The sequence below is a fragment of the Stomoxys calcitrans genome, chromosome 2 (assembly GCF_963082655.1).
Source record: "Stomoxys calcitrans chromosome 2, idStoCalc2.1, whole genome shotgun sequence".
NCBI lineage: Eukaryota > Metazoa > Arthropoda > Insecta > Diptera > Muscidae > Stomoxys > Stomoxys calcitrans.
In genome coordinates, this window is record NC_081553.1 from 167,803,340 (window position 1) to 167,829,456 (window position 26,117).

The 26,117-nt window shown below is 38.0% G+C and overlaps 1 protein-coding gene and 1 non-coding gene across 3 annotated transcripts in view; both read left to right on the plus strand.

Annotated features, from left to right (window-relative positions):
* The window catches only part of LOC106081399 (putative uncharacterized protein DDB_G0286901), a 317,325-nt gene that overhangs the window by 257,088 nt on the left and 34,120 nt on the right, over positions 1 to 26,117 (plus strand). For both annotated transcript variants that reach the window (XM_013243316.2, XM_059362412.1), the window contains exon 3: positions 17,452 to 17,555. In XM_013243316.2, the coding sequence (XP_013098770.2) occupies positions 17,452 to 17,555 (104 nt within the window). The remainder of the gene's footprint in view (positions 1 to 17,451; positions 17,556 to 26,117) is intronic.
* On the plus strand, positions 3,848 to 3,921 carry Trnat-agu (transfer RNA threonine (anticodon AGU)). Its single transcript has one exon. It is a non-coding gene; the product is annotated as a tRNA-Thr (tRNA).

Sequence of the window (26,117 nt, forward strand, 5' to 3'; positions counted from 1 at the left end):
GCTTACGAACGCAAAAATGACACTATCCTATAACCACCTTAGCGCTGAGGTTAGCATGTCCGTCTTTGACGCTGAACGCCTGGGTTCAAATACTCGCGAGTCCATTAGAAAAAAAAAACATTTTTCAGCGGTAGGTTTCCCCTTCTAATGCTGGCAACATTTGTGAGGTACTATGCCATGTAAAACTTCTCTTCAAAGAGGTGTCGCACTGCGGCACACCGTTCGGCTTCGGCTTTAAAAAGGAGGCCCCTTATCATTGAGCTTAAACGTGAATCGGACTGCACTCGTTGATATATGAGAAGTTTGCCCCTGTTCCAGAGTGGAATGTTAATGGACAAAATTTGCAATAACCTCTATAGTCCTGGTCAAAAACCTTTGTTGTTAGACCTTTATTTGTACCTTATTAATAACATAATTTATTATGATATTAAATTTTGTAAATAAATAACAATTTGCTCCATGTGATCTATGTTGACTAGTATATCACAACTCATGCTTGCTATCTTGTGATAGATTTCATCCCAAATTTCATTTAAATATAAAGTGTGAAAATTGGCTATGGCAATTTAAGGCGCGAAGTTATTTTCATTTAATCAATTGCAGTTCTGGCATTTAACACATTTTGTTGTTGATGTTAATAAAAAGTGTTATTAATTCATTAACACTTTCATTAGTTTCATGGCGCTTTCAATTTTTGAAAGTTCATTGTTCATAGATTGTTTTTTATTTTGAAGGGTTTCTCGCCGATGAGGGATTTGAACAAGTCTGTTATGCAGACCATGCCCTAATACTCATAGATCTTAGGGAATGGTACCCAAATGTTCTATGTAGGGAGGTTTTGGGAATGGCACATAACTGGACCCAACCGAGGTTTCTTATGGACAACCCTGCCTGATCGCTAGAGCGGCAAAGATGGGGCATACGAGGACCCACGCTATTTAGATAGAACGATCTTAGCATCGGATACAAATCGAATTACCCGGATGAGATATTGGATATGAAACTGAATTGGAAGTACACTGAACTGAATTCTTAGTCCACTAGTTCTACGAAATGGTGTATTGGCATTAGTGAGGCCTTAAAAACGCCGTCGACTAGGATGCTGGAAACAATTTTAAACATCAGATAGAGATTAGACAACATTCGCAGCTAAGAGACTTACGACAATGGGGGAATAGATTGAAGGCAGAAGTAGACCGCAATACCATCAGATAATCGATGTGATCATTGTGTATCAATAATCTTCTGTTTTGTCTAACGCCTAGATTCGAAATCCGGCCCGAACATCAGAAAAATTTTCAGTGGTGGATATATCCTCCTTATACTGGCGGCATCTGTGAGGTGCTATGTCATGCACAGAAACCTCTCCTCAAAGAGGTTTCGTCCTGCAGCAAGCCGTTTGGACTTGGCTATAAAAAACAAGGTCTCTTACCATTGAGCTTAAAACTGGAATCAGGCAGCAGTAGAAGTTGGTAGGAATAAGATAATGCAGATGTCCAGAGCGAGTAGGAATAAGATAATGCAGATGTCGAGAGCGAGTAGGAACGCAGGTGCGCCAAAACATGATAGGTAAGACTAGCGAGAGTGAGTGTAGAGTACGTGTTAGGGACAACGAGACATTGGATAACATTCTATGCCAATATCCTGATATGATAGGTAAGACTAGCGAGAGTGAGTGTAGAGTACGTGTTAGGGACAACGAGACATTGGATAACATTCTATGCCAATATCCTGCTTTCCTATTTTTACCCTACTACCACTTGGTCATTTATGCAAAAAAAATAAGTTAAAAATTAACAGAAAATTGTGTCCAAACGTGATTATTTCAATGTCATACGATATAGATGGTGATGCAACCCTGTCGTACAGTATTATATCAATAGCGCCTGGTATAGATGGAATTTGAAAAGATAAGTATCGTTTTATATTTGTTATCAACTAGGTTTTGTATATAATACCAAACTATTATTGGTTTTAGTACTAAAGCAAGATAGTTTTAATACCATTCTCGATTTAATTCTAATGAATTCAATCAAAAACCAAACATTTAATGTTATTTTATATTTTCTTTAGGTTGAAAAGAGGGTGCGGATATTAATCCGTCCCATGCCACCATGGGCATGCAGCACAGTTATTGGAAGTGATACCAAAACACCAGGTGTAAAATTTCAGCGAAATCTGATATCAATTGCGCCCTCTAGAGGATCAAGAAGTATTGTCGGAAGATCGGTTTATATGACAGCTATATCAAACCATACACCGATATGGCCTATTTGCGATTCCAACCGACCTACACTAATAGGAAGTATGTGTGCAAAAATTTCAAGCGCCTAACTTTACTTCTTCGAAATTTAGCGTGCTTTCCACGGTTTGACATGGCTAGACCGACTTAAAATCTTATGGCGGTTAAAAATATATACGCTTTATGGGGTGTTGGACGAATATGTCGAGAAGTTACAAACAGAATAACGAAATTAGTATACCCCCATCCTATGGTGGAGGGTATAAAAAATGTGTAAAACAATTAAAATGCTATTTATATATTAGGGCAAGAAATAATGCCGGTAAAAATATTTAAACAAATAAACATAGGTACCTTTTTCTTTTCGAGTTTGCCACAACCGAAAGCAGTACATAGTACCAGCCTTTATTGAGCCAATCAGGGTTTGAATAGTTGGGCAACTGACCCTACTTTATATTGATCCACCTTGCATTTGTTTGCCGACAAAAGGTCATTAACAAATTTTTTGTTTTATTTCTTAAAAATTTGAAATGTTTACAATGTAAGTATGGAACATCTTCAACAAAGCCGAGAACTGAGAACTTGCTATAAAATAATAGAGATTTTTACGGCTAATTGAATTTCTATTATACCAACATACAAATATCGTGCATTGTTTCTCTGTCAACTACAAATATTTACATTAGTATGTGTGTTTTTTCGTTCCATATGTACAATAGGTATACCTACCTACACACATAAATGTAAAATAAAAAGGAAATTCAATAACGTTTAACAAGTGTCAAAGGTCAACAGTTTTACAGATTCACCTACTGCGAGAAATATTTTTTTTTCACATGTTCTTTAACCTGTGAAATGTGTTTAAATTCCTTCACAAGATTTGAAAAACAAATATTGAAAAAGCAAAACACAGGTATTTCGATATAATTTCACTCTATATTTACAGTGTTGAGCAACAAACATAACCATAAAACGCCCGCCCTTTAGTTCTCTTTTGACGGCATGGGTTTTTTACACGGGCGCTAGCAACATTGTTACCCAACATATGTAGCAGAAAACCGAACGAGCATTTACTTAACATCTCCTCAAATGCTGATAATCATTCATTATTGTTGTGCGTCATCATGAATGAAACCATCGGTGGCCGACTGTGTGTTCGTTCTTTGGCCCATCTTTCGGGGGTATGCTTTATTGCTTGGCGCATACTTGTTAAAAACAGGAAAATAAATTTCTTTGTAAAAAAATAAATTAGCGCATGAAACAAAAAGATATAAAATATTATTTCAAGGGTCGACCGCTTATCTCTCTTGTTCTCTCCGCAAGGTGCTGCTATGTTCTGTTAACACATGACTATGCATTTTTGCCCCTAATGTGTGCAAATAACATGCTGCTTGTGAAATTTGAAAACATATACAAATGAGCCAGAAACAACGAAGGCACATTTTTTCTCGGCTGTAATTGAGACGTCAACTGCGTTGAAAGCGGAAAACGAAAATAACTTCGGGTTTGTGTGTTTTTGTGCGAGTCATTTTGTGGCCTTAGCGAATGTTTGTCACTTTAGGTGCTTTCATTCACATTGACTATGAAGATAGCGCTGCCCAACGTGGCGCCGTGGCTTAGTTGGTTAAAGCGCCTGTCTAGTAAACAGGAGATCGTGAGTTCGAATCTCGCCGGGGCCTTTGCGAATGAATCCGTTGGGATTCATTTTTTCTGCTTTTATTTTTTTTCTGAAATTTCTTAAATGTATTTTCAACAAAAAAAGAAAATTATTCCAACGGGTAGCTAATGCAAAAATCATAAGCCAGTGAAATTAGCAAATAAAAGTTCAATCGAATTTTGTTTATTTTGAGTAATTTAAAATTACTCCCCAGGTGTTCAAGAAGACACATCAGTACTGCGATTCTCTAACTTATAACGAAATCGTTTAGTAAAATTTGTGGACAAAAAAAGTCATTTGCACTAACGATTATATTGTTTCCGAATTCCAAATTAACAGAAATCGGTACGGAAACTCTACCCAACAAAACGAGAAGCATAAAGGGGAAACGACGAAAATAATAAATTTTCTCATAGTCTGACATTCTTCATTTTTTAAGTTAATAACATCAAAAATCCAAATAAAATTATTATGGAAAAATGTATACCAATTTATTCGTGTAACACATGGAGTTTTTTTTCCATATTTCGAAAAGCACCCTACCGCCATAAATGTAGATATGGATAGGAGGTGGGCTAAGGATCTGCGGATTCAGGGTCTTGAAAGCCACATTTATTACCCGAGTTTCCTTTTGGAGGTGGAATGACTCTCCCTCCGGAAATCAGTTTTATACCCACCACCAAAGGATGGGGGTATATTCATTTTGTCATTCCGTTTGCAACACATCGAAATATCCATTTCCGACCCTATAAAGTATATATATTCTTGACCAGCGTAAAAATCTAAGATGATCTAGCCATGTCCGTCCGTCTGTCTGTTGAAATCACGCTATAGTCTTTAAAAATAGAGATGCACGGATTCTTTTTTTGTCCATAAGCAGATTAAGTTCTAAGGTGAGCTACATCCGACTATATCTTAATATAGCCCCCATATACACCGATCCGTCGATTTTGGGTATTAGGCCCATAAAAGCCACATTTATTATCCGATTTTGCTGAAATTTGGGACAGTGAGTTGTATTACGTCATTCAATATCCTTATTCAGTTTGGCCCCGATCGGTAAAGATTTGGATATAGTTGCCATATAGACCGATCTCTAGATTTAAGGTATTGGGCCCATAAAAGACGCATTTATTGTCCGATTTTGCCAAAATTTGGGACAGTGAGTAGTGTTAGCCCAGTCGACATCCTTTTTTCGATTTGGCCCAGATCGGTCCAGATTTGGATATAGCTGCCATATAGACCGAACTCTCGATTTAAGGTTTTGGGCCCATAAAAAGCGCATTTATTGTCCGACTTCGCCGAAATTTGGGACGGTGAGTTAAGTTAAGCCACTCTACATCTTCCTGAAATATGGCACAGATCGGTTCAGATTTGGATATAGCTGCCATATAGACCAATCTCCCGATTTAAGGTCTTGGGCCCATAAAAGGCCCATTTATTGTCCATTTTCATCGAAATTTGAGACAATTAGTTGTGTTAGGCCCTTCATCATTCCCCTTTAATTTGACTCAGATCAGTCCAGATTTGGATATAGCTATCATATATCCAATATATATCTCTCGGTATAAGGTTTTTAGCCCATAAAAGGCGCATTTATTGTCCGCTTTCGCCGAAATTTGGGACAGTAAGGTGTGTTGGGCCCTTCGACATCCCTCTTCAATTTGGCCCAGATCGGTTCAGATTTGGATAAAGCTGCCATATACACCGATCCCTCGATTTAAAGCCTTGGTCCCATAAAAGCACATTCATAATCCGATTTCGCTGCAATTTAACACATTGACTTATGTTAGGCTTTTCGACATCCATGACGTATATGGTTCAGATCGGTTTATGTTTCGATATTGCTACCAAATTGATCAATATTTTGTTCTAAAAAATTGAACAATGACTTGTTTTTAACATTATATTTGACACGATCGTACAATTTGCCAAGTTTTGAGATTGGGGCGGCCCCCTAACAAACAAAGGAATTGTTTGTTAAATAAAGTTCATCGTCTTTGGCTCAAGTGCAGCCTCCCACATGGTATAACGTCTTCTTTTCGATGTAGCACCTATATCTAATTTTAAAGATTTTTTTTTTATTTTATACGGTCGGTAAATAAATCCTTAGGTTAGGTTGAAAAGAGGGTGCACATATTAATACGCCCCATGTCACTATGGACATATACCTAATCCAGTAATCGGCTTGTTGTGTCTATATAGAGTAAAATAAGAATCAACTAGCGATCAAAATTTAAAACAGACTGTCATGTCCGTTAGCAAATAAGAAATTAAATTTAAAGATATCATATTTATTTTAAAGTTTTAATTCTTTGACGCGTTTTCATTGCTAAAATCCTACGAATAAGGGAAAATCTTAAATTTTGGAGCAACTTTTTTCAGTGCATACTAATTTTTCCTTTTTTTCCATCCATTTTTCTATTTTTCTTGTGGACACATAGAGTCATCTTTTAACTGATTTCGATGACATTATTATACCATAGGATGGGGGTATACTAATCTAGTCATTCCGTTTGTAACACTTCGAAATATTGATCTAGGACCCCACAAAGTATATATATTCTAGATCGTCTCGCCATTCTAAGTCGAACTAGCTATGTCCGTCTGTCGAAATCACGATAGGGGTCGAACGCATAAAGCTAGCAGCTTGAAATTTTGAACAGCTACTTAATATAGCTGTAGGTTGTTGCGGGTTGCAAATGGGCCATATCGGTTCAGGTTTGAATATTGCCCCCTTTCTTGAGCCCCTGGAAGCCGCAATTGTCGTCCGATTTGGCAGAAATTTAGCATGAAGTTATCTGTTATGACTTCCAACAACTGTGCCAGGTACTGACCAAATCGGTCTATAACCTGATATAGCTCCCATATAAACCGATCTCCTGATTTGACTTCTTGAGCCTCTGGAAGCCTCCGTTTTCATCCGATTTTGCTGAAATTTTGCACATACTATTCTGTTACAGTTTCTAATAACTGCGCCAAGTACGGTCCACATTGGTCAAGAACCTGTTATAACTCCCATATAAACCGATCTCCCGGCTTGACTTCCTGAGCCACTGAAAGCCTCAACTTTTGTCCCATTTTGCTGAAATTTTGCACATAATGTTCTGTTAAGATTTCCGATAACTGTGCCAAGTACGATCTAAATCGGTGAAGAACATGATATAGCTCCCTTATAAACCGATCTCCCGATTTGACTTGTTGAGCCATTACAAGCCACGATTTTTATCCTATTTGACTGAAATTTTGTATATAGGGTTCTGTTATGACTCTCAATAACTGTGCCAAGTACGGTCCAAATCGGTCAATAACCTGATATAGCTCCCATATTTTAGCAGTATCCATAGTGGTGGGTTTCCAAAAATGGGCACGGCCGAACTTAGCACGCTTTTACTTGTTATGTTTGTCCCAAGCATTGTTCCATAAAGCTTACGAAGACCTACTATTTTCTCAATATAATTTTTTATGCTCGCGAAAGGATCCTTCAATCGATTTCGACCTGCATATCTTCATTTTGTCTCACGTGTATTGGTCTTAAAGCAGTCTCAGCAGAACTTTTCTACGGATTATGCTTTCTCACACCTTAAATGATTTTGTTGGGTGGAATTTCCAATTGCAACTTCACATGGTATGAAAGTGTTGGTAATTGTCAGAAATGTTTTTCCTTTAAAAAAAAAGATTACCTTTCTCCCAATGAAACTGATACGTGACATTGATCGTGTATTTAAGAACGATTAATTCCGATTGATAAAATACAAGAGAAGATACGTAGGTAATAATTATTTCATCGTTAACCAATACAATAAAGCTGCTGAGCTCATGCAAAAAATCTGACATAAGTGGGTCACAAGGTAAAAAACGCGAAAAAAAGCGAAAAGGAATTGTGGAGTTATTTTTCGATGAAAGAACAGAATGACGCTGCATTTCTTAGCCATGCATTCTTATCTCAGTGTTGGTGACTCTGCAACTGAGAGTGGAAAATAAAAAGAGTATGGCAAAACCCAAAAAGAATATCTTCATCAAAAGTGTTTGCGCCTGCTAAATGAAGATATCCCTAAATGCTTGCATCTGCCAAGAAGAGGTGTTAACGTTAAGCGAATAACATTAAGTTTAAGGTCGGGTTAGCGTTGTGATTAACATGTTAATTAAAACTCGGAGCGGCTTTTTTTGAGTATCAAGAGCAATAGCAAAAAAAGTACAAAAACGGCACCATAAGACTGCGGAAGTTTTTAGTTTTTGCCAAACCATCAAAGGTACAAATCGACTAACCCATTCCCCTCCCTCCAAGTTGGGCCGACAATCCGGACAAGAGAGCTTAACAGTGAGTGCAGACAAACACGTTTGCCTGTTAATAAAATATGATCACAACATATCGCGACAGAGAGTGTTTACAAACATGATGTTAACGTTACAGATTACAGCCATCATTTGGCCAGTTATGCCGCTGCAATTGGCTTCATCCCCTTGCAGGCAGCTCCTTTGGGCTACCACTCGAATTGGGTTTAGCCAACAACCAGTCGCCCAATATCATAAAATGCTCTTAAAACGCTCCACCACCAACTCCAGCAATGTTTTGATAACTGTTAATAATGTCGGACATGGGTTTCAAATATTTTTATATTAATTTTTTTCCTGGGGTTTCGCATTTCGTTTTTCTACGCTTTGCGAGCGCACCAGGAACCAGTTTACAGAAGGCTTGTTGTTTGGTACAAAAAATTGGCCACCACCAGCCAGCCAGCCAAGAAAAAAATGTAAATTTTTATGTTCACAATTTAAATTGAACATTGGCGGGCAACCGCATGAAGCAAATGCCAATATTAAAACAGCAAATACAGTGCCACTCAAAAACATATGATTTTGGGCCATGAATGGCGGTAGACAAAAATTTGCTGACGTTGGGTGTGTGTGCGTTTTTTTACCGGCTTCGGTGTGGTCACATGGCTTGATTGCTGCTGTTTCGTTCATTGTTTTGCCCAATTACAATGTGCGGTCAGCAGTTTTATAGATTTCTGTCTCTGGCAAGACGCATATTGGGAACACTTGAACATATTTTACGCTGCACTAACAAAAAAGATTACTAAAATTAATGATTTTCTTGCTTGATCGAAGGATTTTCGTAATGATTTCGAAGCAAAGAAATAAACTTCAAAAAGTAAAAGTGTGCTAAGTTCGGCCGCGCCGAATCTTATTTACCCTCCACTATGGATCTCATTTGTCGAGTTCTTTTCCCGGCATCTCTTCTTAGGCAAAAAAGGATATAAGAAAAGAGTTGCTCTGCTATTAAAACGATATCAAGATATGGTCCGGTTCGGACCACAATTAAATTATATGTTGAAGACCTGTGTAAAATTTCAGCCAATTCGTATAAGAATTGCGCCCATTGGGGCTCACGAAGTAAAATAGAGAGAACGATTTATATGGGATCTGTATCGGGCTATAGACCGATGCAGACCATAATAAACACGTTTGTTGATGGTCACGAGAGGATCCATCGTACAAAATTTCAGGCACATCGGATAATAATTGCGACTTCTAGGGGTCAAGAAGTCAAGATCCCAGATCGGTTTATATGGCAACTATATCAGGTTATGAACCGATTTGAACCTTATTTGACACAGTTGTTGAAAGTAAAAATAAAATACGTCATACTAGAAGCTCAAGAAGTCAAATCCCCAGATCTGTTTATATGACAGCTATATCAGGTTATGGACCGATTTCAACCATACTTGGCACAGTTGTTGGATATCATAACGAAATGCTTCGTGCAAAAATTCATTCAAATCGGATAAGAATTGTGCCCTCTAGAGGCTCAAGAAGTCAAGACCCAAGATCGGTTTATATGGCAGCTGTTTCAGGTTATGGACCGATTAAAACCATACTTAGCGCAGTTGTTGGGTATCATAACAAAACACGTCGTGTGAAATTCCATTCCAATCGGATAAGAATTGCGCCCTCTAGAGGATCAAGAAGTCAAGACTCAAGATCGGTTTATATGGCAGCTATATCAGGTTATGAACCGATTTGAACCATACTTGGCACAGTTGTTAGATATAATAACAAAACACGTCGTGCAAAATTTCATTTCAATCGGTCGAGAATTGCGCACTCTAGAGGCTCAAGAAGTCAAGACCCAAGATCGGTTTATATGACAGCTATATCAGGTTATGGACCCATTTGAACCATACTTAGCACAGTTGTTGGATATCATAACAAAACACGTCGTGCAAAATTTAATTGTGATCGGATAAGAATTGCGCACGCTAGAGGCTCAAGAAGTCAAGACCCAAGATCGGTTTATATGGCAGCTATATCAGGTTATGAACCGATTTGAACCATACTTGGCACAGTTGTTGGATATCATAGCAAAACACGTCGTGCAAAATTTCATTCCAATCGGATAAGAATTGCACACTCTAGAGGCTCAAGAATTCAAGACCCGAGATCGGTTTATATGGCAGCTATATCAAAACATGGACCGATATGGCCCATTTACAATACCAACCGACCTACACTAATAAAAAGTATTTGTGCAAAATTTCAAGCGGCTAGCTTTACTCCTTCGGAAGTTAGCGTGCTTTCGACAGACAGACGGACGGACGGACATGGCTAGATCGACATAAAATGTCACGACGATCAAGTATATATTTACTTTATGGGGTCTCAGACGAATATTTCGAGTAGTTACAAACAGAATGACGAAATTAGTATACCCCCCATCTTATGGTGGAGGGTATAAAAAGTAAAAGTGTGCTAAGTTCGGCCGCACCGAATCTTATTTACCGTACACTATGGATCTCATTTGTCAAGTTCTTTGAATGACTTTTCAAATATATATGAGCCGTGTCATGTCATATGTATGTTATTGTCCGATATGGACCCTATTTGTCGTGGCTGTTAGAAGTCATAGAAAACAAGTAAAAAGGCGTTAAGTTCGGCCGGGCCGAATTTTGGATACCCACCAACTCGGGTATATATGTTAAACACCTTTCGACTAAATATCCAAATATGCTCCAATTTGGACCAACCACTTATATGTATAAGTCATTGTTCAATTGTGTATAACAAAATATTGGTCTTTTAAGAAGCTATATTCAAAAATAAACCGATTTGAACCATAAACGACACGGATGTCAAAAAGTCTAACATAAGTCACTGTGTCAAATTTCAGTGACACGCCTTTTATGGGGCCAAGACTTTAAATCGGTATATATGGCAGCTATATCCACATCTGTACCGATTTGGGCCAAGTTTCAGAAAAATGTCGAAGAGCCTCACTGTCCCAAATTTCGGCGACATCGGACAATAAATGCACCTTTTATGGGCACAAAACCTTAAATCGAGAAATCGGTCTATATGGCAGCTATATCCAAATCTGGACCGATCTGAGCCAAATTAAAGAAGGATAAAGAAGGGCCTAACACAACTCACTGTCCCAAAATTCGGCGACATCGGGCAATAAATGCACCTTTTATGGGCCCAAAACCTTAAATCGAGAGATCGGTCTATATGGCAGCTATATTCAAACCTAAACCGATCTGAGCCAAATTGAAGACGAATGTTGAAGGCCTGGCACAGCTCACTTTCCCAAATTTCGGCGACAGCGCACAATAAAAGCGCCTTTTATGGGCCCAAAACCTTAAATCGAGAGATCGGTCTATACGGCAGCTATATCCAAATCTTGACCGATCTGGACCAAATTGAAGGAATATTTTGAAGGGCCTTACACAACTTATAGTACCAAATTTCAGCAAAATCAGATAATAAATGCCCATTTTATGAGCCTATGACCCTAAATAGGCAAATCGGTCTATATGGCAGCTATATCCAAATCTGAACCAATCTTTGCCAAATTGAATAAGGATGTCGACTGGTCTAACATAACCCACTGAACCAAATTTCAGCAAAATCGGATAATAAATGTAGCTTTTATGGGCCTAAGACCCTAAATCGGTGAATCGGTCTATATGGAGATATATTCCGATATAGCCCATCTTCGAACTTAACCTGCTTATGGACAAAAAAATAATCTGCGCAAAGTTTCAGCTCAATATCTCTATTTTGAAAGACTGTAGAGTGATTTCAACAGACAGACGGACGGATATGGCTAGATCGTTTTAGATTTTTACGCTGATGAAGAATATATATACTTTAAAGGGTCAGATTTGGATGTTTCGATGTGTTGCAAACGGAATGAAAAAAGGAATATACTCCATCTTTCGGTGTTGGGTATAAAAATTACCTCCAAAATTTCCAGGCAAATCTAGTTGTAATTGCGCCCTCCTCTTTGATGAAAATTGCGCACTCTAAAAACTCAAGAATTCAAATCGGAAGATCGATTTATATGGTGGCTATATAAGGTTATGGACGGATATAGACCATACTTGGCACAGTGGTTGAAAGTCATACCAAAATCATATGTGCCAAATTTCTGCTAAATCGGAATTGGGCCCTTTAGACGCTCAAGAAGTCTTTTCGGGAGATAGGTTAACCAGATAGGTGACCCATTTACAATCCCAACCGACCTACACTAGTACGAAGTATTTGCGCAAAATTTCAAGCGCCTAGCTTTACTTCTTCGGAAGATAGCGTGCTTTCGAGAGACGGACAAATTGACGTATGGATGGACGGACATGACTACATCAACTTAAAATGTCATGGCGATGAAGAATATATATGCCTACTAGGTGTTACAAATGACTGAAAGATAAATCGGACAAAATTTCAGCCAAATTGGAAAAAAATTGCAGCTTGTAATTGCTCAAGAAGTTAAATCGGGAGATCGGTTTATATGGGAGCTATATCTATATCTGAACCGATATAGCCCATTTATAATCCCCAACAACCTACAATATTAAGGTGCTGTTCAAAATTTCAAGCTGCTAGCTTTACGCGTTCGACCAATATCTTGACTTCGACAGACGGACGGATGAACGGAAGATCGAACAATCGGACGGACGGATGGTCGGTCGGTAGGACACGGCTAGATCGACTCAGAACTTCGAGACGATCAGGAATATATACTTTATGGGGTTTTAGACGAATATTTCGAGGAGTTATAAAGGGAATGACCAGATTAGTGTACCTCCATCCTATGGTGGTGGTTGTAAATGTAAGTTATACAGAGAAGCTGACACGAAGTTTTACCAACTCAAACGACCACATTTTGTATGTGAAACAATATTTTTTATTCATTTTTATTAGTTGCCATATAAACCGATCTCTCGAGTTGACTTCTTGAGCCTTTTTTTTATCCGCACAGGCTGAAATTTTAAAGTAGTGTTGGGTCACGATTTTCAATTTGATTTATAACCTGATATAGCTTCCATATAAAACGATCTGTCATTTTATAGTTTGAGCCTCTGCCCATACCATTACTTGAGATGGAAAATTACTTCGATTGGCCGTTCGTAGACTCAAACTCTCGTATTTGCACTCAGTTGGGTAAACATGATCATTTTGGAAGTTTACGAATTGCTCAATTGGAAAATCACCACTCTTTGGAGCAGATCTGAGCTAGATTCCGACAAACTTAATGCAAGTAACAGTTCCAAATTATAACGAAATCGGGCAATGAATGCGCACTTTATGTACTTCAGCCCCTTAATCGGCAGATCGGTCTACATAGCACCTATATCGAAATATAATCCGATCTAGGCCAATTCCAGCTCAGACAACGGGAGGCCTAGTCCAACTCACTATTCTAAATTTCAGTAAAATCTGGTAGTAAATGCGGCTTTTTGGGCTTAAGGTCATAAATCGGCATATCTGCCTATAGATAAATCTAAATATTATTCGACGTGGATCATAATCGGGTTGGATATCGGGAGTTTCAAATTCAGCTCAGTGTTTCAGATTTAAGCGAAATCGTTTCAGATACAGACGAGCCCAGGAAAATCCATTGTCTCCATTTGCATTGAAATCGGTTAATAAATACGCCTGTTATTGACTTAAGAACCATATCGGTCTATATGGCAGCTATACGTAAATATAAACCTATATGGACCATATTCGGGTCAGATATCAATGGCCCTAGCAAACTGTTCACTGTTCTGAACTTCAGCGATATCGGGTAATAAATGCGCCTGTTACGGGCTAATGACCCTAAATCGGCGTATCGGTAAATGTTAATATGGCCCAATATACAACATATTCGGGTCGGATGTCGGAGACCCTAGTACAACTATTTTTTTTTAAACATTTCTGTGCAATCGGACAAAAAATTCAGCTTTTATAAGCTTAATACGCTAAATCGCCAGATCGGTCAATATGGCAGCTATATTCGAACATAGTCCGATTTAGCCCATTTAAGAATTTCTCCTGCGTATAGAAGAAACACTAGACTGCGTAAAATTTAGCCTCAATATCTCAATTTTGAAAGCTTGTATCATGATAACTGCCGAAGGACGGACAGACGCAGGGACATCGTAAAATCGTGTTGGAATTTTAGGACGATTAGAAATACATATCCTTTGCAGTGTCGGAAATGGTTATGTCCATGTATTGCAAATGGAACGATTAAATGAATATACCCTCTATACTGTGGTGGTGCGTACAAAAATTTCTTCAGTGTGGAATTTTGTCATTTACTGTAGATCATAACATTATCACAACTTTTGAGAACGCAAAACTGCTCACGAAATAGTTGTTAGTTATGACAGGTTTTTTGCTTAAAAATTAACGTTTTGCATAGCGCTGGGTTATTATTGCTTATTCGCAGCTGTTTAACCTCAAAATTTAAACCCGTTTATGGGCTGATAAATCTTTTGGAAATAAAATAGATTTATCGCAGATCGTGAAAATTCTTAGTTGAGACACCAATTCAAGTTCAAGTACTTGGCATGTAGCTGAAAAAAAAAAATATACGGGTCTCGGCACCTAGAAAAATCCATTAACAGTGACAGCAGTTAAATATTATTCGACATCATATGGCACTGCTTAAATTTACTTGAAACCAAGTATATAGGCCTTAATTTCGATCTGGCGAAATATTATGCAGTACTATGGTGAAATATTATCACATATCAATGATATCCGATTTGAGTTAAAACTCGATAATAAGTGATCTCCTTCTTATTGTCGAATTCGGCAGAGCAGCGTACCGCAGAGCGACATCTCTCTGGGGAGAAGTTTTAATATGGCTGCTATGCCATTTACATGGGTATAACCATTGCTGACAAAGTGGGCTGTCCTATTAAAAATTTTGCTCAATTAGTAAGGACTTTCTATTAATATTCGAACCGAACGAGAGACATGCCGCTGAGCAATACTCTTTCATAGAGAAGTTCTAAAATCCTCAAGGTCTCATAAATGTAGCCAACGAAAAATCATGAAATATTTGACAATCTTCTTATTATAAAAATCAATTTGTGTTTGTTTGCAGGTTGGTTTGTTTGTGCGTTCCTTATAGACTCAGAAACGGCTGAACCGATTTTTTTGAAATTGATCCCGTGGTGAAAATAGGGTACTACATTTTTTGTTATCTGAATGGGGAGCGGACCCTCCCCCTTACCATCATTTTCAGGAACGCCAGATCTCGGAGATGCGTGGTGCGATTTAAGCGAAATTTCGTGTACTCTCTTATAGTAACCTACAACCAAAAATTTGGTATCCAAATTTCGGATGGAGTACCTAGGGGGGGCGCCCCACCTCAAAACCTACCAAACATATGTGTATACACCAATCACGACAATATGGGAAAGGTATTTAAGATTAGAAAACGTATCTGTTATCAAATTGTAGGACTAAGCGTTTGGGGGACCTTCCCAAACCCCAAAACACCCCTTAACGGACATATTTACCGACCATGGCAATATGGTACTCAAATGAAAGGTATTTGCGAGTAAAATACGAATCTGATATGCAAATTTGGGACAAAGTTTCTGGGGGTCCTCCCCTTCCCCAAAAAACCCCCCAAACAGGACTCATTTACTGACCATGACTATATGGGGCTTAAAGGAAAGGCATTTGAGTGTAGAATACGAATCTGTTTGAGGGGCCGCCCATCGCCGAGAACATCCCCCAAAGAAGACAAATTTACGACCATAGCAATATGGAGCTCAAATGAATTGTCTTTGGGAGTAAAGCACGAATTTGATATCAATGTTTGGGAAAAGTGTTAATGGGGCCACCCCACCCCCATAACACCACCCAAATAGGAAGTATTTGCTGACTATTGCAATATGACGCTCAAATAATAGGGGTTTTTAGAGTAGAACACGAATCCGATATATATTTTCAACAGCCAACTCACTGAGTGGCCGCCCATTCCCCAAAACACCTCCCTAGCCGGTCATGTTTGCCGACTAGGGAAATATGGGGCTCAAATTAAAGGTATTTTGGAGTAGACCCTGTATCAGGGGACGTCTCACCACCATAACAACCCCCAAATAGGGCGTATTTTCTCACCAAGACAATTTGGGTCTTAAGGAGAGTGGAACTAAACAGTTATAGTTTTTAGGGCCAATTACCCAAACCGGACATATTTGCTGACTTTTGCAATAAGGAGTTTAAATGGGATTAGCAAACAAATTTGATATCCAATTTTGAGGCCAATGGCAATATGGGATTCAAATAAATGATATATAGATATATGAGAATAGAGCAAGTTGCTGATATATTTTCCGGGCTTAGTGTTTGGGGGATCCCCCAGTCCCCAAAACACCCCTAAATCGCGCGTACCGACCATGTCAATGTGGAGCCTAAATGCAAGATATTGGGGGGTAGAGCAAGAACTGATACCCACTTTCGGTACCAATTTTCTGGGGCTCTATCCCTTTCCCAAAATACCCCATAAACAGCAATTTTTTACTGACCATCGCAATATGGGACTCAAATAAAGGTAATTGGGAGTAGAATACGAATTCGATATCCAATTGTAGGACCATGTATTTAAGGCATCACTTCTTCTCGAAAACTCCCCCAAAGGGTAAACATTTGTCGACCATGCAATTATGGTGGCTCAAATGAAAGATATTTGAGATAATGAGAAAACGAATTTGATATCCAATCTTGAGCCGTCTTGGGGGACGCCTCATCCTGTAAACTCCCCTCAAATGCAATGGCAATATGGGGTTTAAATAAATGGTATTTGAAAGAAGAGCACGATGCTGATATTTTTCCAGAGTCAAGTGTCTGGGGGACCACCTCACTCCCGAAAACACTCCTAAATCAGACATCATGCGAATATCGGGATGAAATAAAGTATTTTAGGAATGGAGTACATCTTACATCCAAACTTAGATTCGTAGACCAATAAAGATCATGTGGGATTTAGATAAAAGCATTTATATTGTTAAACTGTTAATCAAGAGATATACTATTTTCGTAACATGGTATTTCATTAAAAGCTCTTTAATTGTCGAAAATAAATATTCGAAGAGAACCTTTGCTCCATATAAAGTAAAAGAGGGCGCAACAGAGCGGCCCCGGTTCAGCTAGTGCGAGTATAATTAATCGTAAACTCTTTGTAATACATAATTCTAATTGAAAAGTTGATGTTATACATTGTAAATATAATGATATCCCACTATCTTTTCTCTTTGTTTTACTTTAGCAATACTACAACGTTCTACTGTCGATGTGGGGCGCATCAAGGTTCAAGGCGTTGCCACCTGCCTTTATTTATGCATGGATCCATGTGGCGCTGTTTATGGCTCGGTAAGTATGATCTCTCCTCCCATCTCACACACGAAATTAGAACCTATTGTCTAGCATGCTGATCTAGTTTCTAAGCTTCAGAATGAAGAAAAAAAAAAAAAAGAATGCAACTCCCTACAAGCTGATTTCACTCAAATTATTCATAGACCTTTTATAAGCGTCACTCACTTCTTAAAGAAGTCCCATCCATAAAAGCTCACATAAATTCCTCAAGAAGTCCAATAACACAGACACAACAAATAAAAATGTCCAACATTTATGATGTCTATTTTGATATGACGTCAATCAAAAGCATAATCCTATTAAGGAAAAACAATTTTACGTTTGCTTAGGCAATAATTGGTAGATTTTGACCACAGCTTAATTAAAAATCAATTTCTTGAATGGCCCAGCTAAGCCTAGACTTTCTTCTATTATCCAAATGAATTCTGTGGGCTTTGTGTTGTGTTATCGTAGAGGACGACAATAAAGAGTAAAACAAATTGAAACACAGTTGATAACACTGAAGAACATATGTGGCGCCGCGTATCTTCTTTTGGCCATTCGAAGAAGGCACAGAAAAGTTCCTCTTTGGCCCAGAACAGGTCTTAATCAGAAATTTTGTTTTTGGCTGGCTGCGTGGTAGGTCGACGGACGGTTTGTTTGTATGATTGGTGGGTAAGGTTATGAATCCCTTTTTCGTATGTTTCTATCCACAAGAAGACAAAACACTTGTATACACATTTCCAGAGTGTGTCATAATAAAGTGTTGAATACCTTAAACGGGTAAACAAAGGCTAAAATGCCAAAGTCAAAACGGACTGAAACACATTTGACGCCTGTCTGCTCTTGTATGGATGGTGTGGCGTTTCCGAAAAAGCACTATCGCCTTAACAGGATAATGGCGATAATAATGCCATGGGCTGGCTCGCTCCTACCACGCTAAACGAATGTGGCATTAATTGGGGATTCTTTTCTCTATGGTAATTGGTGAGATTGTTTAAAATATTTTTTGTGGTAAACTGTGTGTGAGGTATTGATTGGTTTTGGTTTTTCTCTCCAAATCAAGGCGAAAGGGTTAAAATAAACCATGGGCGGTCTATTGTGGCCTTTTGTGGGTTACTTCCCAGAACAAACCCCAAGAAAGCAAAACAAAATATAAATTAAATTAAAAAATGCTTTCAAAACCAGCCTTTGTGGAGTGGAAACCTCGCGAGGTAAATATTATGGGTCGTTCACATTTGAAAACTATTTGTATGGGGGAAAAAAAAATAAGTGAAAACGCGGTAAGTTCTCCCGGGCCGAATCTTGAGAACCAACCCTAACGGATTATCGAATTTTGCATAAGTATACTTTGAATAGTATGGTAGAAATCAAATCCGATTATGAGTACGGCATGCAGAACCTCAAAAAGTAAAAAGGATTATATGGGTGCGACATCTAGTTATAGACTTATCCAAGCGGCGCTCGAGGTGAGGTTGAAAGAAGTAAATGTTTTTCAAGTAGCAATTTTCAGACTATTCTGGAAAAAATTAAAGCTTATAGGTCTCAGAGAGTCAAATATGGCGATTGGTTTATATGGGGCTTTATCTGTTTATGGATCTTTCTGGGTAATATTTAAATGGTAGGGGTAAATGTACATTTCGAAACAACTTTAAGCCAAAACGGTATATATTGAAGCTTCTTAAGAACCAAATTGGCAGATTGGTATATAGTGTGGATGTTGGAGGTCATAAACCTTATATTAGGTTGCCTAAAAAGTAATTGCGAATTTTTTAAAAGAAAGTAAATGCATTTTTAATAAAACTTAGAATGAACTTTAATCAAATATATAATTGCCATTTTGTTCGATAACCTTTTGCCATCTTCCTGGCAAATTTAGTATTCCACGCTCATAGAACTTCTGGCCTTTATCTGCAAAAAACTGAACCAAGTGCGATTTTATAGCCTCATCATTGCCGAAAGTTTTACCATTTAAGGAGTTCTGCAAAGATCGAAATAAGTGGTAGTCTGATGGTGCAAGGTCAGGGCCATATGGTGGATGCATCAAAAGTTCCCAGCTAAGCTCACTCAGTTTTTGGCGAGTGACCAAAGATGTGTGCGGTCTAGCGTTGTTCTGGTGGAATATGACACCTTTACGATTGACCAATTCTGGTCGCTTCTCCTTGATGGCTGTATTCAATTTGTCCAATTGATGACAGTAAACATCCGAATTAATCGTTTGGTTCCTTGGAAGCAGCTCAAAATATACCACACCCTTCCAATTACACCAAACAGACAGCATAACCTTCTTTTGGTGGATATCAGCCTTTGAAGTGGACCATGATCGTTTTCGGCTAACGTTGTTGTAAACAATCCATTTTTCATCTCCAGTTATGATTCGTTTTAAAAACGGATCGAATTCATTGCGTTTAAGGTGCATATCACAAGCGTTGATTCGGTTTGTTAAATGAATTTCTTTCAATACACGTGGTACCCATATTAAAATTGACGCCAAACAAACAAATGTAAACAAAATTTCGCGCACTTTTTTTCTAAAGCAAGCTAAAAGTAACAGCTGATAACTGACAGAAGAAAGAATGCAATTACAGAGTCACAAGCCGTTGAAAAAATTTGTCAACGTCGACTATATTACTACTATATTACCGACAATTACTTTTTGAGCAACCCAATATAAGCAATTTTAAGCGAATTGAATAAAACATGGGGTCAAGAAGTCCAATCGAAAGACCATTTTATGCCAGTGAATGAAAACGTTTAATTTCCATAAATGTATTGCTTATCAGCAAAAGATTAATCAGGACTGGACATATCTTTGTGAAGAAAAACCACAGAAATGGAACATTCATAGAACAACTTTGGCTCTCGTTTTAGTTCTTGCTGGCAAAAATCTCATTTTTCTAAAGAGACATTTTTAACTACAATTTCTCCCTAAGGACACATATCAGTGTGTAAGGGGGAGGGTCCGCCACCATCTGATATTGAAAAATTATATAGCCTATGTTTCCTTCCACAAAAACCTACACAATCTGTGAAAAAGTAAAGAAAATCGGTTCACCCATTTTGGATTCTACGGAACAAACAAACAAACCGTGTCTCATATAGGCAAGATGGATCATATGCCCATTTTGAGCGCCTTGATGTGGTTTTGTATGCCAGATTCGTAATCTACTCCCGAATACCATTTGTTTGAGCCCAATATTGATATGGACATTCAGTTTGTTTGCTGTTAGAAGTTTTGAGGTTAACGCGACTTGGCACTCAGGTGGATGCACAATACCAGACATGAACCAACTTAGGGGAGTGGTATTGAAAACAATTAAGGATTTTGGGGCATTATTTTCTTACATTGTTTTTGTATCAGTGCACAGTCTCCTTGTTCTCGAAGTCTTGAGAAGTCTTTACGTGAAACCTTCATGTTTTCAGATCAGACAGTGATCTTTCATAACGGAATACCGTGCTTCTTACAAAATCCAAATGCCCGGCTTTCGCGTCCAACAGCTACCGTCACTTAGGTGGATACACTATATCAGACATGAACCAACTTAGAGGAGAGGTATTGAAAACAATTAAGGATTTTGTAAATAGCACGGAATTCCTAACATAAAATGTTCTTTCCAATTTTACTTTATAGTGTTTAGAGCGCACTACAAGCCGATTACTGGCTTAGGTGTATGTCCATAATGGCATGGGACGGATTAGTATCTACATCCTCTTTTCAACCTAACCTAACCCTACAAAATCCCTTATTGTTTTCTATGCCATGACCCTAAGTGTCGATATCTGTTAGACGCGAAAGGCGGGCAATGACAAAGGACATGCTCGAACGTCTCATCATCTTCCCCGCATGATCTACACATGCTATCACTTGCTGTACCGATTTTACATAAGTGAGCACGTAGTCGTATGTGTCCCGTTATGATACCAATAGCTATACTGACCTTCTTCATACTTCCCTTCAGTAATAGCCTTGTCTTCTCACGATCAGGATCCCCCATAGGATTTTCGTCGTCCTCGGACTGCGTTGACCTGAAGGACTTCTGGCGTTGAAGGCCAGAGAACTGGCATAAATAAACTTGTTTAACCCGAATTATTGCTTAAAAACAACAATAGAACTTCAGAAGGAAAACATAAGGACGGTAGAGTCCTTTGTCAAACTTTTAGAAGTTGCAAGGTAGTCCTCTTGTTGGTTTTCCCCCTGGGGTGCAGCTATGCCTGACACTTGGTTAAGGCCCCAATCTTTGTCAAAAACCACGTTTACACTAATCTTTAAAACCTGTTTTAATGGCTTGATCATCTGTTTTCCCTATATAAAATCAGCTGACAAGAGCCTTAAATCCGTTTCTTATAAGCAGTGTAAACGGGTTTAAAGACTCTCTTGCACTCAAGTTAGGTCCGATTCTAGCATTTTGACAAATTACAGCCTTAAGCTTTAAAGAATTTCGATTATAGCTGAAATTTAACAAGTGCCACAATGAGTTTCTACTTCGAAAAGAAAAATATTTTATTCTTTTAACAATAACTACATATATCGCATAGCATATTACCTATGGTTTCTGGATTTTCTTTCAAAACAATTACAAACACAATCTATATCCGCACTGCTCTATATCAGCAAACAAGAGTGACAAGGGTAAGCGACACAACATGGGCAAGGACCTTAGAAAATACAAAAGTCCTTTTGAAAATTTACCGACGCCAGTGATGAGGATGACGGCGACGACGACGACATCACTTATCACCACAATTTGAGTGAACTCATGCAGTGAAAGTTTGATGAGGGAAAACAAGAACTCGCACATCGATTTGAGAGTTGAGGGCAGCAAATCCTTGTCGTACTGTATCGGTTTCAAGGATGTTAGAAGTGTGTAATTATTGTTTAACAAATACAACACTTAAGGTTAGGGGTTGATGTTGTTTTTTTTTTTTTTTGTTAAAAGGGATGGCATTGCATCAATTTCCTTTGCTTTGAAATGGCATTGAAGTTGTCAATTTATTGCTCCTTTTTTTGTTATCTTTTTGGTGATTTTTTTGTTGGGAAAATTGTGTTATTTGTTTTCACCCTCTATGTGGACAATGCTTTGTGTTTAAAGGTTATTGGGTATGATTTGTTTTATTTTTTTCTATGCGTTCTGGTTTACCTCTACCATCAGCTCAATGGCAATGGAAAATTCGAGATATTTTTTGCCAGTCGAATGTGTGAAGGGTTACAAAGATATAATTGTTAATAAATTACATTACATTATGAGTTGAGTTGTTATATAAGAACAATAGCCCATACATTCGATTTGTATGAACATAATCTTTTTTGAGTTATGATTTACTAAACTCAAAGCTACTTTTGCAAATTGGGATAAAATTCGCTAGTCAGGAAGATGCTAAGTGTCCGTCCATAGACACACACTCCCTTGTAATGCCAGAACAAGTAAAAAGGTGTCAAATTCGGCCGGGCCGAACTTTGGATACCCACCACCTCGGTATATATGTAAACCACCTTTCCGTACAATCCTGTAAAAAATGCATAAATTATGCCCCCATAGCAGCTTTATCGAAATATGGACCGATTTGGATCAAATTCGACACGGATATTCTTCAATTTTGTAGGACAAAATATTGGTCTTTGTGGTAGCCATATCCAAATATAGACCGATCTAAACCATATACGACCCGGATGTCGAAAAGCCTAACATAACTCACAGTGTCAAATTTTAAGGAAATCGGATTATAAATGTGTCTCTTATGGGCTAAAACTTTAAATCGAGAGATCGGTCTATATGCCAGCTATATCCAAATCTGAACCGATCTGGGCCAAATTAAAGACGACTGACGAAGGGCCTAACACAACTCACAGCCCCAAATTTCGGGGAAATCGAACAATAAATGTGCCTTTTATGGGGCCAAGACTTAAAATCGAGAGATCTGTCTATATGACAGCTATATCCAAATCTGTACCGATCTGGGACAAATTAAAGAGGGCTGACGAAGGGCCTAACACAACTCACTGTCCCAAATTTCGGGAAATCGGACAACAAATGTGTGTTTTATGGGCCCAAAACCTTAAATCGAGAGATCGGTCTATATGGCATCTATATCCAAATCTGGACCGATCTGGGGCAAATTGCAGAAAGTTGTAAAAACAACTCACTCTCCCAAATTTCGGCGACATCGCACAATAAATGCGCCTTTTATGGGACCAAGACTTTAAATCGAGATATCGGTCTATAGGGCAGCTATATCCAAATCTGAAAAGATCTGAGCCAAATTGAAGAAAGATGTCGAAGGGCCTAAGACAACTCAGTGTCTAAAATTTCAGCAAAATCGAATATAAAAGTGTCTTTTATGGGCTAAGACCTTAAATCGGAGTACCGGCCTATATGGCAGCTATATCCAAATCTAGACCGATTTAGGCCCTAAGACCCTAAATCCAATTTAACCCGACCTGGGTTAAATTGGAAAAAAATGTCGAAGGGACTAACACAACTCATTGAATCAAATTTCGGCAAAATCGGATAATAAATATGGGCCTAAGACCCTAAATCGGTGAATCGGTCTATATGGGGGCTATATCAAGATATTGTCCGATATAGCCCATCTTCGAATTTAACCTGCTTATGAACAAAAAAAGAATCGGTGCAAAGTTTCAGCTCAATATCTCTTTATTTTTGAAGACTGTAGCGTGATTTCAACAGACAGATGGAAGGACATTGCTATATGGTCTTAGATTTTTACGCTGATCAAGAATATTTATACTTTATAGGGTTGGAAATGGATATATCGATGTGTTGCAAACGGAATGACAAAATTAATATACCCCCATCCTTCGATGCTGGGTATAAAGAGTTTCGTTCATTTTGTTTACGCAAGACATAAACCGATGAAATGGTGTTCTTGCCAGAGACCAAACCCACTAACAATAAATGGGTGGAAGCACACTCATATATGGAGCTGTCTTTCAAATAACTCTTGATTGCAGAAACGGTAGGAGAGAATGATGAAAAGAACCTTTTGAATTCAATAATTTGTTGTATAAGACCATGTTTTTGGAGAAAATTTGAGGTTACATATACTATGTACCATATAAACTAATTTTCCCTTTGGACTTCTGAGCTCACACTCCCTTTTTTCGACAAACAATTATTTTGTCATGATATGTTATTTTCGAATAAACAATCGTTTTCCATTAACCCACGCTATTGTGAAATATTGCCTTACCTTAGTTTTAAATAAATTTCCGAATACTTGTAGAGGTAACATGTTTCATTATTCCACCAAAGTTCGGCAATCTTCAATATCCTTGTTTTAATGAAAGATTTTACTAAGGATTTTTTCTCAGATGGCTAAAACGATAAACACTTGCCGTCATTATCATAGAATGTTACCATATCTTAGACGCCATCAAATTGGAACAATGGTGAAACCGAAAACCCGCTCTGGATAAATTATGTCAAAATAGGTGTGAGCAATCAATAAACTCCATAGTTTATGTGACATCTTGACAGGTAGTGCTTGTAAAAAAAGGCTCACCGAGCACCTTACAGGCAATCAGGAACTGTCGTCGGTGTTTCTTAGCATTGCAAGTAGCTGTGTTAAACCCAGATTTCATGTTGAGATAAGTCAATGGGATATCTTTGATTAAAAGCGACATGCTTCTTTAAGGCTATTGTTGAAAACAAAAATGAATGGCAAAGACTTTTATTGATTATGATTTTTGTAATGAGAAGAATCGATTGAACGATTTCTATATAGTATTTGAATTTATTGAATATTGTTATTTTTAAATGAAAAACATTTTTAAGATCAAAACTTACAGGATACTCGCAAAGCGATAAGCTGATTTTTAACTACTTTAAATACTTTCGCGATTTTTGTTGCCAGTTTAAATGTTTTCAAAAGTTGTCATAACTGTAAGAATGAGTGAAAACTATTCTTATTCTCCACAAAAACAAATAATTGAGAAATAAAGATAAGTAGTGAGGATATTATTATGTTAATTAAACAAAGTTTCGAGGGGTTATTGGAAAGTAGTTTACACACATTAAGGAGTTATTGATCGTTCAGTTTAGGATACTTTATTGAGGCTGTCGGCTCCCTAATCATAGTTGTCAATACCGTTAAGAGGGAACGGTTAGCTCAGTATACAGTGCGCGAAATAAATATAGGTTCACCCAAAAATACAACGAAGCCAGTAAGGAAAGGCAAAAGTCGGGCGGCGCCGACTGTATAATACCCTACACCTACCCTGTAAGTACAAAGTGGGAGCTATCTTTATTCCGAATCAATTTTCATGGACCTCGGCTGATGTTTTCAGATGGTTTATTAAACAACCCGTATCAAATTAAGAGCAAATATGTTCAAATCTAATTCTTATATCTAATTCCGAACCAATTTTCATGGACCTCGGCGGATGTTTTCAGATGGGTTATTAAACAACCCGTATCAAATTTAGAGCAAATATGTTCAAATTGCCATAACTAAGGTTGACAATTGACAACATTATTGCAAATTACCCAAAATCTGACGAACATATATATGGGAGCTACATCTAAATCTAAATCGATTTTGACCAAACTTCTTCGATATTGT